This window comes from Miniopterus natalensis, chromosome 9 (genome assembly GCF_054644295.1).
Source record: "Miniopterus natalensis isolate mMinNat1 chromosome 9, mMinNat1.hap1, whole genome shotgun sequence".
Taxonomy (NCBI): domain Eukaryota; kingdom Metazoa; phylum Chordata; class Mammalia; order Chiroptera; family Miniopteridae; genus Miniopterus; species Miniopterus natalensis.
Genome location: NC_142089.1, coordinates 74,557,448 through 74,570,504, shown reverse-complemented (window position 1 = coordinate 74,570,504; position 13,057 = coordinate 74,557,448). Strand labels below are relative to the sequence as shown.

The 13,057-nt window shown below is 46.9% G+C and overlaps 1 protein-coding gene across 1 annotated transcript in view; it reads left to right on the top strand.

The window, feature by feature from the left end:
• The first annotated feature begins 4,570 nt into the window (after positions 1-4,570).
• LY86 (lymphocyte antigen 86) overlaps positions 4,571-13,057 on the top strand; it is a 61,599-nt gene continuing 53,112 nt past the window's right edge. Inside the window, exon 1 of the mRNA XM_016202417.2 lies at positions 4,571-4,697. Within this exon, the coding sequence (XP_016057903.1) occupies positions 4,571-4,697 (127 nt within the window). The remainder of the gene's footprint in view (positions 4,698-13,057) is intronic.

Below are 13,057 nucleotides of genomic sequence, written 5' to 3'. Positions count from 1 at the left end.
GATACTGGAATGTGTGGCCCTTTTCCTCATTGGGAAATGTATCACACTGATCTATAAAGCCCACTTCTTTCTTGGCCCAGCATACCAGTTCCCCAAACAAGCAAAAATCATTTCTGTTTGCGGTTTGTCATAGAAATTATAGACCCATTTAGGAACCCAATACTTTGCACATTATGACCTCAGACTAAATAAACATTAATGTTAATAAATGGGGCAATAATAAAGAAATTGGAAGAGGCCATATCTCAGATAGGCTTGCTAGAGTTTGTCTATTAGAGCAAACAGTTACTGGAAAACCCTGATAAACTACCAGTCTGGGGCAAATTTTAAAAGGGGGGAACCATTAGTGTATACATGCAATAGGAAGCTGAAAATATTTCAGAAATTTCAGTCCAATTTTCTACGTGAAAACCAAGCAATTTTTCAAGACGCAAAGTCTCTTTTCTTTTACTAAACAACTGTACTAAACAAATGTGTTTTCTTCTCCCACTAGAAAGTAAGCTCTGTGAGAACTGGGACTTTCTTTGCTTTGCTGTAGTCCTGGTGCAGGGAGCTGTACTTGGCACGTTGGAACGCTTCATAAACATTTATTGAATAAATGAGGGAATGAATCTGAAGCAGGTAAATAGATTAAATGTGTATTGTTTTCTGTAGAAGGAAGGCTATTTCTGCACTCTTCTATCAGATACATACACGTACTTTGTAATATCAAAAATTGAATGGGGGATCTCTCTCTTTGAGATGACTCTTCCAGAAGTCTGGGAGATTGTAGAAAGACCCCACTGGAAGGCGCAGTAGGCCGGCACCACCTCTACAAGATATTCATGCAGCCCACGTAACAGTGGGTGTGAAAACAGTTGAAGAGTAAAACCCCAGCCGTCAGCCAGGGAGCCGCTAAAGGGTGTTAAACAGAAGTAGCTCGGCTTTCTGACTTCCACACACGAGCGGAGCTGTTTTTAGGCTGCACTCGGTCTGGAAGACAAAAGCGAGTCTGGTCTCTTCCCACTGTAGCATGGCAGAAATGCAGAGGCGGGCCACGGGGACAGGAGCAAAGCGCAGTGCCACGCAGAGGGAAACTGATGCCTGATGACTGCCTGAGGGGCACGGAAGGAGAGCGGCCACGGTGGCACACGGATGATGATTAAGACACACTTGCCACTGGAGACAAAGCATGCCAGGTCATCGGTGCCCGGTGTGAGAGAACAGTCAGGGTTCTGTGCCACCCGCTGGCATGTGAAATGTGGATAAAAATGGGCCCAAAGCCCCTTCCGTGCACGGTGGAAGCGCGGTGCCCAGCCCGAGACTAAAGCACTTTCCAGGGGAGCTGTGTTCCTGCGGATCTTCGATGCAAACATGAAACTGCCTTTTTCTAAGTAAACACACACACACACACACACATGCATGCATGGCATTTGTGTGGCTGAACTAGTGTGGGTGTCAGAGCAGACTGTCCAGCACACGGCACAGCAAACAACTTAGAACTGGTTCTTAGAAGAGCTTTGCTGGCCCCACCTGCGGACTTCATGTGCAGGCCCTTCCGCAGGCTCACTCCCTTCCCACCTCTCCCCTTCTCTACCTTCCCCCCTTCCCCCTTCCCCTTTGCCCCCTTGCCCCCTTGCCCCCTTCCCCCTTCCCCCTTCCCCCCTTCCCCCCTTCCCTCCTTCCCTCCTTTCCCCCTTCCCTTCTCCCCTTGGCTGCTGGCCGCTTTCTCTTCTCTCCCCTGGCTCTGCACTAACACCCGGCCCTGCTGATTTCCTCACCTAGTGGGGCTTCACCCTCACCTCCCGTGTAGCTGGACTCTTGCCCTGAGAATTTCACCTCTTCTTCTTAAAGCCTCTCCTTAAACATGAGTTTTCTTCTTAAGAACATCTTTAGAGACAGCCATCCTGGTGGTAACGTTTTTACCCTTCAAGACAAGCCAGGCACCGTCCACAAGCAAAGCTCTATGAGAAGAGAGCAGCTGGAGACGCGGAGGGGGGCGCTATTGCCAAAGACGCAGAGACCTGAGCGAGGCCAGAGCGCAGCCTCCTTACAAGGTGGCAAGGCGGGATCGGGGCCTGCTGGTATATTTGGTTCCCACCTACATATGGAAGACCATTTTTTAAATAACTGGCATGAATTCATTCTAATTTTATTCCATGGTTAGAGAACAGGACATTTTCAACAAATTTCGTGATCTTTACAAAGCTCCTGGTGCAAGAGCCCCTGGCCACGTTAGGGACTGATGGAGCCAGGTGAGCCATAACCGATGATTGCAGTCAAATTCCGGTCCCCAGGACACCCAACTCCTTCGAGAAAGCGGCTCACTCCTTGCTCCTCGGGGTGTGTTACGTGTATTACAAAATGTTGTCCATCCTGTGGCAATAGAACTTGTTGTTAATAAGAGGATTTTTAGAAACTGTACGCTCTGAGAGAGAACAAATTCCACAACCTAGGGCAAAATTCTCAAACTGTGGCCCCAGCGCAGAAGCAGCAGCATCTAGGGGTTTGTTAGAAATGCAGGTTCTCAGGCCCACCCCAGACTCCTGAATCAGAAACTCTAGGTGGAGAGCCCACAGTCCGGGTGTTAACCAGCCCTCCAGCTGACGCTCATGCCCCCTCTTGTCTGAGAGCTATGGCTCTGACATCACTGCACCTCTCGAGCCTCTCCATGATCCATTCTGAACATTTCTGAATACCAATGCTATCTCTGAATTATGATTCTATTCATCTACACATTTTGGAGTCACAAAAAGGCGTAGCTCGGTCCTCAGATACCATGATTTCCTTACAGAGCCGCTCACAGCTCTCTAGCGGCCCGTGTGCTCCCTGCTCTGCACTCCTGGGCGCATCTGCCCATGTGTTGCTCAGGCCGGGCTCTGCAGGGTGGAAGGACTTAGCCTCGATGGCTCTCCTCACTCACAGTTCAGAGCTCTCTCAACAACTTCTACAGAACTTCTACAGAAAGCTGCCACGTCCCTGTCTTGGACCTACCAGGGCTTAACCGCTCCCACCAGGACCCACAACTCTAAACATTGAGCTTCTGGCCCTCATCTGAGGGCTTGGTCACAGCATAGCTGACCTCTGCTCACACAGGCCACACGGTGCTACCTTGTCCCCTCTTAGAGCAACACACCCTTACTTCTTCTTTGGGACTCAAATTCACCTTGAGTTCCCAAAGCCTGTGATTCTTAATGCATCAGACTCAGCCAGGGAGCTTATTAAAACACCGAGTGCTGGCTGGGCCCCACCCCAGAGTTTCTGATTCAGTTGGTCTTGCCTGTAGCCCAAGAATTTGCATTTGTAACAAGCTCTTGGTTGAGTTGATGCTACTTGTCCAGGAACCATACTTTGAGAAAGCCAACATCACTGAACTTATTTGCAGATGAGTACCTAAAAAAAAAGAAAAAAAAATCAATCCAGACCTGCCCCCTGCCCCTTCCCCAAATGACTAGTCCCTGATGTGTCCCAAGAAATGCAGAGTATCCATCAAGCCAGTATTTGTTTGTCTTTATTACCAATTACATTCCACTTCAAAAAAAAGTTTTGAGGTGACTTTAATTCTTAGTTAGCCGCTGGCAAGAATAGTCAACTTGCCTAGCGTGCTCAGAGAAATGCTTTTCCTCCCAGGGGAAGTTGTGTTCTCTGTTGCTCCTAAAATCTGCAGGCTTTGGCCTTGACTCCAGTTCTTTCCAGCTGCTGCGCAGTTGGGGTGGGAGTGGGGGATGAGAGTTCAGAACCCCTGCTGTCTAGAGTCAGGACAATGGCAGTGAGATAGCGAGACAGATCTTGGCTTTGAAAAGAAAGTGAGACATGACATTAACAGTCCCGCCAATGACCAAAACAATTAGACCCTCTCTCTTCAAAGGGAGGCTCTCACTTCCCCATCTTTCCCTACCCCGCCCACCAAGCTGAACCCAGAAATAGAACACAGTTCGCTTCTCAGGGCTACTCCCTCCACCTCACCTTCAGAGAGCAGGTTTGCTGCCCCCCCAAAATAACTGTGTGCTAGCAGCTGCACAAGTCACTGCCGACATCCCCACCCAGAGAAGGGAGTGGACACCAGAGGAGAGAAAAATGCCACCAGGGAAAGAGCCTCATTCCAGACCTCAAATGCCCCATGCTTCCTGCCAGCCCCAGCCAGGTCCCTGGTCCACAGCCCACCTCAGAAGCCCACATCAGAAACCTAGGGGCTGGCTGAGGGAAAGCGCCCGGAGGCCTGCGGCTTACCTTTCCCGAGTTCACGGCTCCAGCTGGGGTGGGGACTCTTAGGAGGGATGTTTTCAGGGACCTGAGGCATACAGTCATGGTCACTTGCTACTTTCTCCCTGTGAAAGCAGAAAGTCAACATCCAACCTACCCCCAACCCAGACTAGCTTCACCCTGTTCATTCAAATGCAGGTCCTGGGGGAGCAGCATTCAAATGCCTCTGAACTGCCTTCTGCTTCTCATGGTGGTTCCCCAGGAGCATAAAATATGAGAAATGAAACTGAACATGCCACCCTCTTAATGGGGGGAGAGGAAGAACCGCCTCACAGGCCCTTTTTATTGGGCCTGTTATTTTTCTGTCGGTCACACACAGGCCCTCACCATGAAGGGATTCACTGCCACCGTCCTCATCTGGGCTCTGACCTCTCCCAATGGAGGTGGTAGCCAAGCCTGGCCCACACACACGGCCTGCAAGGACGGGAGCTTAGAAATACTCTACCAGAGTTGCGGTAAGGTCTTTCAAAATATCCATTTGTGTTTTGGGGGAAATTAGGGCCCGCAGATGTGGGCTCCTGTACGTGCTTAGTTGGGGTGGGTAAAGGGTGACAGGGCCAGTGGCCAAACACTTTCTCTACTTGCAGCAGGTCTGCAAAGGCCAATTGGAGCCTTTGGGAGAAGGAAGGGGTAGGAAGGAGCCTGAGTAGAGTGACAAAGAAGACAAGAGAAAGACATTGAGAATCTAAATCCAGCAGCTCACTAATACCACAGAGTATTAGCCCGAGTCTGCCAGCTATGAAACCTCGCCTGTTCAAAATTAGGAAAAGATGCTTCCCACCTCCCCAGCCCTCTGCCCAAAACTGTACCCTAGGCTAGTTAGTTTAGTTTGAAAGTTGTGTGAAAAGATCACTCAGGTTAAAGAGGAGATACCTGCCCTTCTCATGACACTCCTAGAGCCTCCGTTGCAGCAGCATCACTCATTAATTAGGCAAAAATGTGTCTTGCAGTATTAATGTCTGGGTTTTCTCTAGTGCTACACATAGCAAAAGGGAATGAACCTGGTGGCTACCATACAGGGGCAAACAGGTAAACCAGCAGGAATCCCAATCTAATGAGCAGAGTGCAGGAGACTGCAGTAATCAGTGTCTGAACCAGCCCTTTGGGGTTTATATTAGTCTCTTAGGCTGTCATAACAAACACCCCAGACATGGTGGCTGAAACAACAGAGCTTTATTTCTCACAATTCTGGAGATTAAAACCCAAGATCAAGGTGTCAGTAGTGTTGGTTTCTCCTGAGGCCTCTCTTCTTGGCTTGCAGATGACTGTCTTCTCCCTGTCTCTTTACCTGGTCTTTCCTCTGCCCACACAGTCCTAGTGTCTCTCTTTCTTATAGGGACAGCAGTCCTATTGGCTTAGGGCCCTCTCATATAACCTTATTTAACTTTAATCACCTCTTTAAAGGCCACACAAGCAGTGGTGGCGGAATTACATCCCTGGTGGCACAGAGAAGGCGTTGAGTAAATATTTGTGCAATTACAATGAATTGATCCGAGACATGACTCCATAACCTTTGCTCTTAGTCTCCTGCCGCCTGTTGTTTTGTCCGATGGCAGATGGAATAGAGGTGGGGAAGGAGGGAATGGCGTGTGAAGGAGGGACATGTGACCAGGCATAGAGCTCAGAGCTCCGCAGAAGGGCTGGAACGCAAGGAGGTGAGAGACGAAATAAGCCACATGGGCAGAGCTTGAGTGTGATGGATAATTTTTGTTGTTGTTATTTTTTAAAAAATATGTCTTTATTGGTTTCAGAGAGAAGTAGGGAGAGGGAGAGAGAGAGATAGAAACATTAATGATGGGTCATTGATGAGCTGCCTCCTGCACGCCCCCCTCTGAGGACTGGCCCTAAACCCGGGCTTGTGTCCTGACTGGGAATCAAACCACAATCTCCTGGATCCTAGATCGATGCTCAACCGCTGAGCTGCGCCAGCCGGGCATGGTGGTTCCTTTTATGCATCAACGTGACTGGGAGTGCTCAGATAGTGGCTAAACAAAAGTTATTTCTGGGGGTGTCTGCGAGGGTGCTTCCAGAAGACGTTAGAATTTAAATCAGTGGATTGAGTAAAGAGGTCACCCTGGTCAATGAGGATGGGGGTCTTCCAATCTGTTGAGAGCCTGGGAAGAACAAAGAGGTGGAAGGGAGAATCCACTCTCTGCCTGACTGCTGAGCTGGGCTCTACCTCCTGCTCGCAGCTTTCCTGCTCCACCCGCCTTCACACTGCAGCCCCGGCTTTCCTGGGTCTCCAGCTCCCAAAGAACAGATCATGGGACTTCTCAGCTTCCATAATCATTGGAGCCTATATCTCATAATAAATCTTCTAGAATACATATGTATTATATATAATCTTATATAACATGTATATATTACAGATAAAATCCCATTTGTTATATTTCTTTGAAGAACCCTGACTAATACACCAGGGGACCTGGACAAGGTTGGGCTGCACCCCTTTGGCAATGAGGAGAATGCATTTTGGCAAGATTCCTACACTAATAGGTCGGAGCATGGATATTAGATTGAAAGCTGTTTGAGGCTAGAGGTAGAGTTTGTAGCCTGTAGAATCAATAATTTAGGAAAGAAACAATGGGATACTGAATCAGCATCATTTCAAGAGCTTTAATGTCAGAGGGGATCTTTGGTACACTTTGGGGGCAGCAGAAAGGAAAGTCCTGGGAGCTTCTCTAGAGATGGGCCTTGCTTCATGTCTACATAGCCATTGAGCTGTCAGAGACTGCTGGCTGCATACCCTTCCCAGGTGGAGACAGTCCCCTTTCAGCTGCTGGATTCACAGTGAGGCAGTCCCACTCCCCCAAAACTCCCAAGGCCTCCACATTGATAACACAGTACAAAGACTACAGGTTGTGTCTCTCTGCCTTGCCCAGCCTAGTGTTTAGGGGCCTCAAGAATTGCAATGTGCAAGCAAATGTGGAAGGGTCAGCTGACAAAACAAAAGATCTATTGTTTTCTGGGTTTACTGTTACATTTTTTCCCTTCTCTTTTAGTTTTACAATTTTAGTGGGAAGAGGAAGTCTTAGGCTACAAATTGTTCTGAATGATACAAAATTCCTTGAAAAGAAAAAACCTCATAAGCACTCATTGGGCTCTGAATACTAACCAGGAAGTGAGCAAAATTTTCTGAAAAACTGGAAGTCGTGTTCAGCCCAACTGTTAGTGCTACAGTAAAGGAGAGCGCAACAGTCTTTACAAAAGCAAAGGTGGAACAAAACCAATAGGGACCTTTCTCTGGTTAAATCATAAGACAATTTGTAGGCCTAAGAAGAGCCCAGGAACCCTACCCCATGCACATGCCAAAGATGTCAATCAATGTATTTATACGCTGCCTCTATCACACCAAGACATGCGGTAGATTACAAAAGTATACATGACTGGAAGACGGACTGGTAGTGAGAGAAGCAGGATAAGGGGAGGGAAAACAAGAGGAATAGTAACGCCAGGGTGATCAGGACACACACAACAGATGAGACAGTGTAAAGGATAAGATCTTGGGGTCTGTAGTCAACAAATCTCATTCCAACCCTTGGGCAATATACTTTAAGTCCCCTGTCCTTGATTGTACAGAGGGTGTATGAGTTTCCTGTAGCTGCTGTAACAAGTTACCACTTGGTGGCTTAAAATGACACACACTTATTCTTCTAGAGTTCTGGAGGTCAGAAGTCCAATGTCAGTTTCCCTTGGTCAAGGCCATACTGTCTTGGGGAGGATCTCTTTCCTTGTCTTTTCCAGCTTCTACAGCTGCTTGCTTTGCAGTCACTGGCTCATAGCCTCTTCTTCCATCTTCAAAGCCAACAATATAGCATCTTGCTTCACCCATCACCTTGCTTCTGTGCCCTCTGCCTCCCTCTTATGAGGACAGATTAGGATAATCTCACTATCTCAAGATCCTTAGTTTAACCACAATTGCTAACTCTCTTTTGCCAGATAAGGTAACATTCAAGAGAGGACATGGGTGTCTCGGAAGTCATTATTCACCCCACTACAAAAGGGATACCAAATGAACTTCCCTCTCAGGGCTGTGTGAAGATTAAGTGCAGAGGCCTGCATGAAAAGTGCTGAGCACATGCTACATGCTTGGTAAACCTGTGCTGCTGATGACTTGTAGGATACTTTACAGTCAGTAGAGGTATATTTGACTATGAGCTTTCTTGAAACCAAGTCAAACAAGGAAATTTGCATTATTTTCAAGGTAAAAGCAGTTTTTAAGTTGATGCCCAGTTTTTCCTGATACCTGGATGAGTTATGAGAGAAATTTCTTCTTGGAGAGATGGCATCCTGGACAGCATCTCAATAAGAGATGCCACAGTGGCTTACATTTGTTGTTTCTCATTGTGCCCCTCAGTGTGGACCAAGGACTCATTACTAAAATGCAAGTCAGGCTCAATTTTGCAATGGGCCACAGTGGAACCTCATGTGATTGCAGCACTTGCAGGTCTGGGTTCCTCAGAGGGACTGCCTGTAGGACTGGATGAGCTGCATGTGCCTCTGCGACCAGCCATAAGTACCATTATTGTTGCCATTGTTGTTGTTGCTGTTATGGGGTTTTGGATAAGGGTTGGAGAACAGAGATCTAGGTTGCATTTTCCAAAGGGCCTTGAGTGTAGACCTCAATGTTTTCATTTAACAGTCTTTGACATCAACCAGGCAGAGAGGAAGGCCAGAAAAAGTAAGCGACCAGCGACACATGCCTAAATGACTTCCTATCCCCCTTTTTCTCTCTCTGACACTCGGCTCTTGCGAGTTGTCTGGGGCAGGTGTCAGCAAATGAAGCCATCAGGCCAAATCCTACCTGCTGCCTGTTTTTGTCTGACCCATGAGCTAAGAATGGTTTTTACATTTTTAAATAGCTAAAATTTAATAAAATAAAAAAAATTGTGACATGTGAAAACTAAATGAAATTCAAATTTCTGTGTCCATAAATAAAGTTTTATTGGGACACAGTCATACTCATTCATTTGTGTACTGTCTTTGTATTTGCTGAGAAGTGTACTAGTCACTGTATGGCCCATGGAACCTAATATATTAACTATTTGGCCCTTTATAGAAAAAGTTTACTGCTCCCTGATCAAGGCTAGGAAGGAATCCCTCAAGTTCTTCACCAAATCAGAGCCTCAATTTCCAGGTCTTCTGGATAATTCTAGCCATAAAAAGGCTGTGTTGTCAAGTGAACTTGACACCTAAGCCACCATGATTGTAAGGAATTTATAGAATGCCTTTGAGAAAATCATCATTGCCATAGGAGCCTCCTGCTTCTGCATAACATTTTACAGTTTATAAAGTCCTTCCATTTATAAGGTGTCATTCAATCCTCACTAACAGCCCTGTGAGGTAGGTAGGATATTCATCTCCATTTCTCAAGTAGAGAAGCTGAAGGGCATACATATTAAGGATCTTAATTAAGTAAAATACCTGAGCCACGATACAAACCTGAGGGCCTTACTCCATGCCCAGTGACTTAAATCTAGATTGTGGAATTCTAATAGTGAGCAACCCATGCCATCTGACTCCAGAAACACAAGATGGGGACAGAGAGAAGGCACAGCACAAAAACTAAGGCTTTGAGTAAAGAGATAAAAAGCCAAGTATTCTGCGAACTAGAAAAATTGGAGGAAGAAGAGGAGGAGGGGAAGGAGGAGGTTTATCCTGTGGTGTGAGGAGTTTCCCCCCAACCTTTCCCCTCTGCACACACTCAGCTGGGCAGTTTGGCTCTTCCCAGCATGCATCACACCTGCAGCAGCCAGGAAAGAGCGCTCACACCTACACGTTCCAGCCATGCGCACCAAGCTCTCTTTTCTTGCAAAGGTGTCTGGAAACAACATCTACCAAATTAAAGTGACATCTACCATTTTCTTATCAGTCACAGCATGTTTTTTATCCAGAGCCCTCCTGGGCAGTTGGCTTGCTTGTTCCACGGGGAAATCCGATGTCCTTACACCTGACAGCAGTTTCCTCTGTGGAGAAGGTGGGAGTAGGGAGTGGGGCAGAGCAGGAGCCCTCCCTATCTCTGGCAGTAAGTTGAAGTCTGTGGGTGATTCCTAGGGGACCCGGGCAGCCACCTGGGAGATTCTAGGGTCAGGGGACCATGACATCCGGTCACATGCTTCCAGCTTGTCATTGACACCTGCTCTCCTCTCCGTGAAGGCAAGTGGCCTTGCTCATACCCATCTGCCTTAATAGATTTTATGTGTTGCTGAAGTTTGCTGCAGGGAGGGCACTTTATCTGACCTCCAAAAAGTCCTTAATTACAAAGTCAAAATCAGGTCCTGTGCACCTGGATAATCCATCAAGATAGTCAAACGGGACAATGAATCAGATGTCAAGAATGCAAAGCAATGCTGGCTACATCTCCTCTAAAACTGAGGGTCAGCTGCAAATGGCCTAGCTGCACAGTAGAACGGACAGCCGTGTTGATAAAATGTTCACAGGAAAATGTCTTCAAAACTGCCCTGGGGGGAAAGGGAGGGAGGGAGGAAAAACAACTGCTTTTCTCAAAACCCACTCATTCTGAGGTAAATGGAGCAGAAGACAAACCCAAAAGCAGCAACAACATTGAAAAATAATAGCAATAATAGAAAACAACACCGGCCAAGCAGTTCTTCAGCGGTGCTTTAAAAGAGTGCACCCAGATAGCATTTCTCTCTCAGTTTATTTTTTCATAACAATTAGGGATATAAATAAAGGGCAATGAAAGAAAAGTAGACAAATAGCCAGAGAAACAAAGATGTGATTCCAAAGGGTTAACCTTGGGCATGCAAGATTCAACAGCCAGCTGCCTTGAGCAGACAGAGGCTTTCTGGCCCACCCGTAAAGACAGGAAGTTGAATATATATATGTGAATATCAACATTGAGATGCAGATTTTTATAAGTGGGGGCAGGAAAAAGTTGAGGGAGCACAGGAGCTAGAAGCCTGCTGGTGTGTTTCTGCCAAGCCACTGGGTTCCTCCCTGGTCATTCTTCCAAGCACTTTTTTAAGAGATGCTAAGTAACTTGTGAGCAGGGATCTAAAGAATAAAAAAAAGCCGAGAGTCTGTGAGTCTAAGAGGACTCTTCTGTGCAGAAAATGTCTTCTCGGGTCTTTCCACACTCAGCTAAACCCCGATGGGCCGCTTTGCTCCTGTTTTGGAGGAAAATCTCTGGAGAGGAAGGAATGGGGAGGACCGTCCAGCTCTGCAGCTATTTTTGTAGAAGCTACAGCACACACAACACATTCCCAAAGCAGCTGCCAGTGTGAAGTCCTGGGCGCGGCTTTACACTCAGGCCAGCAGAAGGGGGAGAGCGGAGAGCAAAGCAGATTTTTGTGCAGCCGGAGCACCTGGCAGAGGCCTACAGGCACCAGGGTCCAGGTGACAAAGGGGCACCCAGCTCACGGAGCCCTCAGCAGCTCTGATAAGAGCAGTGTGAGGCAGGAAGCCGGGCAAGGGACAGGAACACACAGAGGGGTCAGGCGCTTCCCTCCAAAACCCAAACAATGGGTGGGAATTTTAACTGAAAGAAAAGGGTGACCTGCCCAGGAACTCTGTGCCATCTGGATTGCTGGTTTTCCTTTGCTGGGATTCCTTGTAAAGTGATATCCCAGGCCCCTGGCCCAGTGGCTTTGTTCTGGAATCTCAGAGAAGCCGCATGGGCATTGGAAGGTGTACTCCGGGGTTTACCCAAAAGCTAGTGTGTGTGTATCCATCCGGGAGCAGCCAGTGGGCGATCACGCGCAGAGGGCAATGTGCAGTCAGCATCTGCCAGCCTCCTTGTGCGGAATCCAGGAAAGCATCCTTGTGTGTCCCTTCCTGAAAGTCCCTGCTGGTACTCCTCCAGTGTCTCTCTGCCTTTAGGACAGGAGTGAGTGGTGACCAACCCAATGGCTAGGAGGAGAAAGAAAAAGATCTAGCCCAGAAAGCACTGTTTCCAAGCTCAATTTATAGTTGAAGATTCATTCTCGCAGACTGCCTGCTTAGCCAAAGTGTTGCCAGTGGGCTCCCTTATTTGAAGCCTGACATCTCCCCATTTGGGCCAGGCAGGAACTGCGCCAGCCCCACTGAGAAATCCAGAGCACGGTGACCAGGGCTCCCCCTGCCTGTTCACCACCTGCCTCCATTCTTTCCCAGAGCTGGGAACTTTCTTATTCAAAGGGCTCCTCTGTATATGGTCGATTTCGTTTTCCTAAACTGTGTTAAAAATGTCTCTTTACACAGTTAAACACTACTTGCATAATTAATAAAGGAAAACTTTGTAAATTAAATTTATTCCTGACATACATATGAGGTGTACCCCCAAAAATGTATACACACACTTCGAATAATTATAAAGGCAGTGTTTATTAAAATACATTTCATTTTCAGAATTGAGCCATCAGCTGTTAAAGTGTGTATACATTTTTTGGGACAGCCTGTCCATTGGTCACAAATTTATTAATAGAATTTTAAGCCTTTAATCTAATACAGCAGATTGCCCTAAATGCTTTACAAGCAGGCAAATACAAATTATCACAATGATTATTCTATTTATTACCTGCTTCTTAAACTGGTTTCAAAATATTAATAGCATGTGTTTACATTTGTTTCTTTACCATCTTTACATTGGTATTAATTTTACCTGTATTCTTATATGTTCCTGGGGCTATGGTAATTCTTAGTTCAGTATTTTCCCAGGTGTCTAGTATGCTCTAGACCAGGGGTAAAGACTGCCACCTCACACCAGCCAAGGACGCAGGTTTTGAGTGACCAGTCAACTGGTTCTGGGCTTGTTGGTTAGTCAGTAAGCTCTCTCTACTTAAACTTGACCTTTTACATCCTGGGGCACCATGAT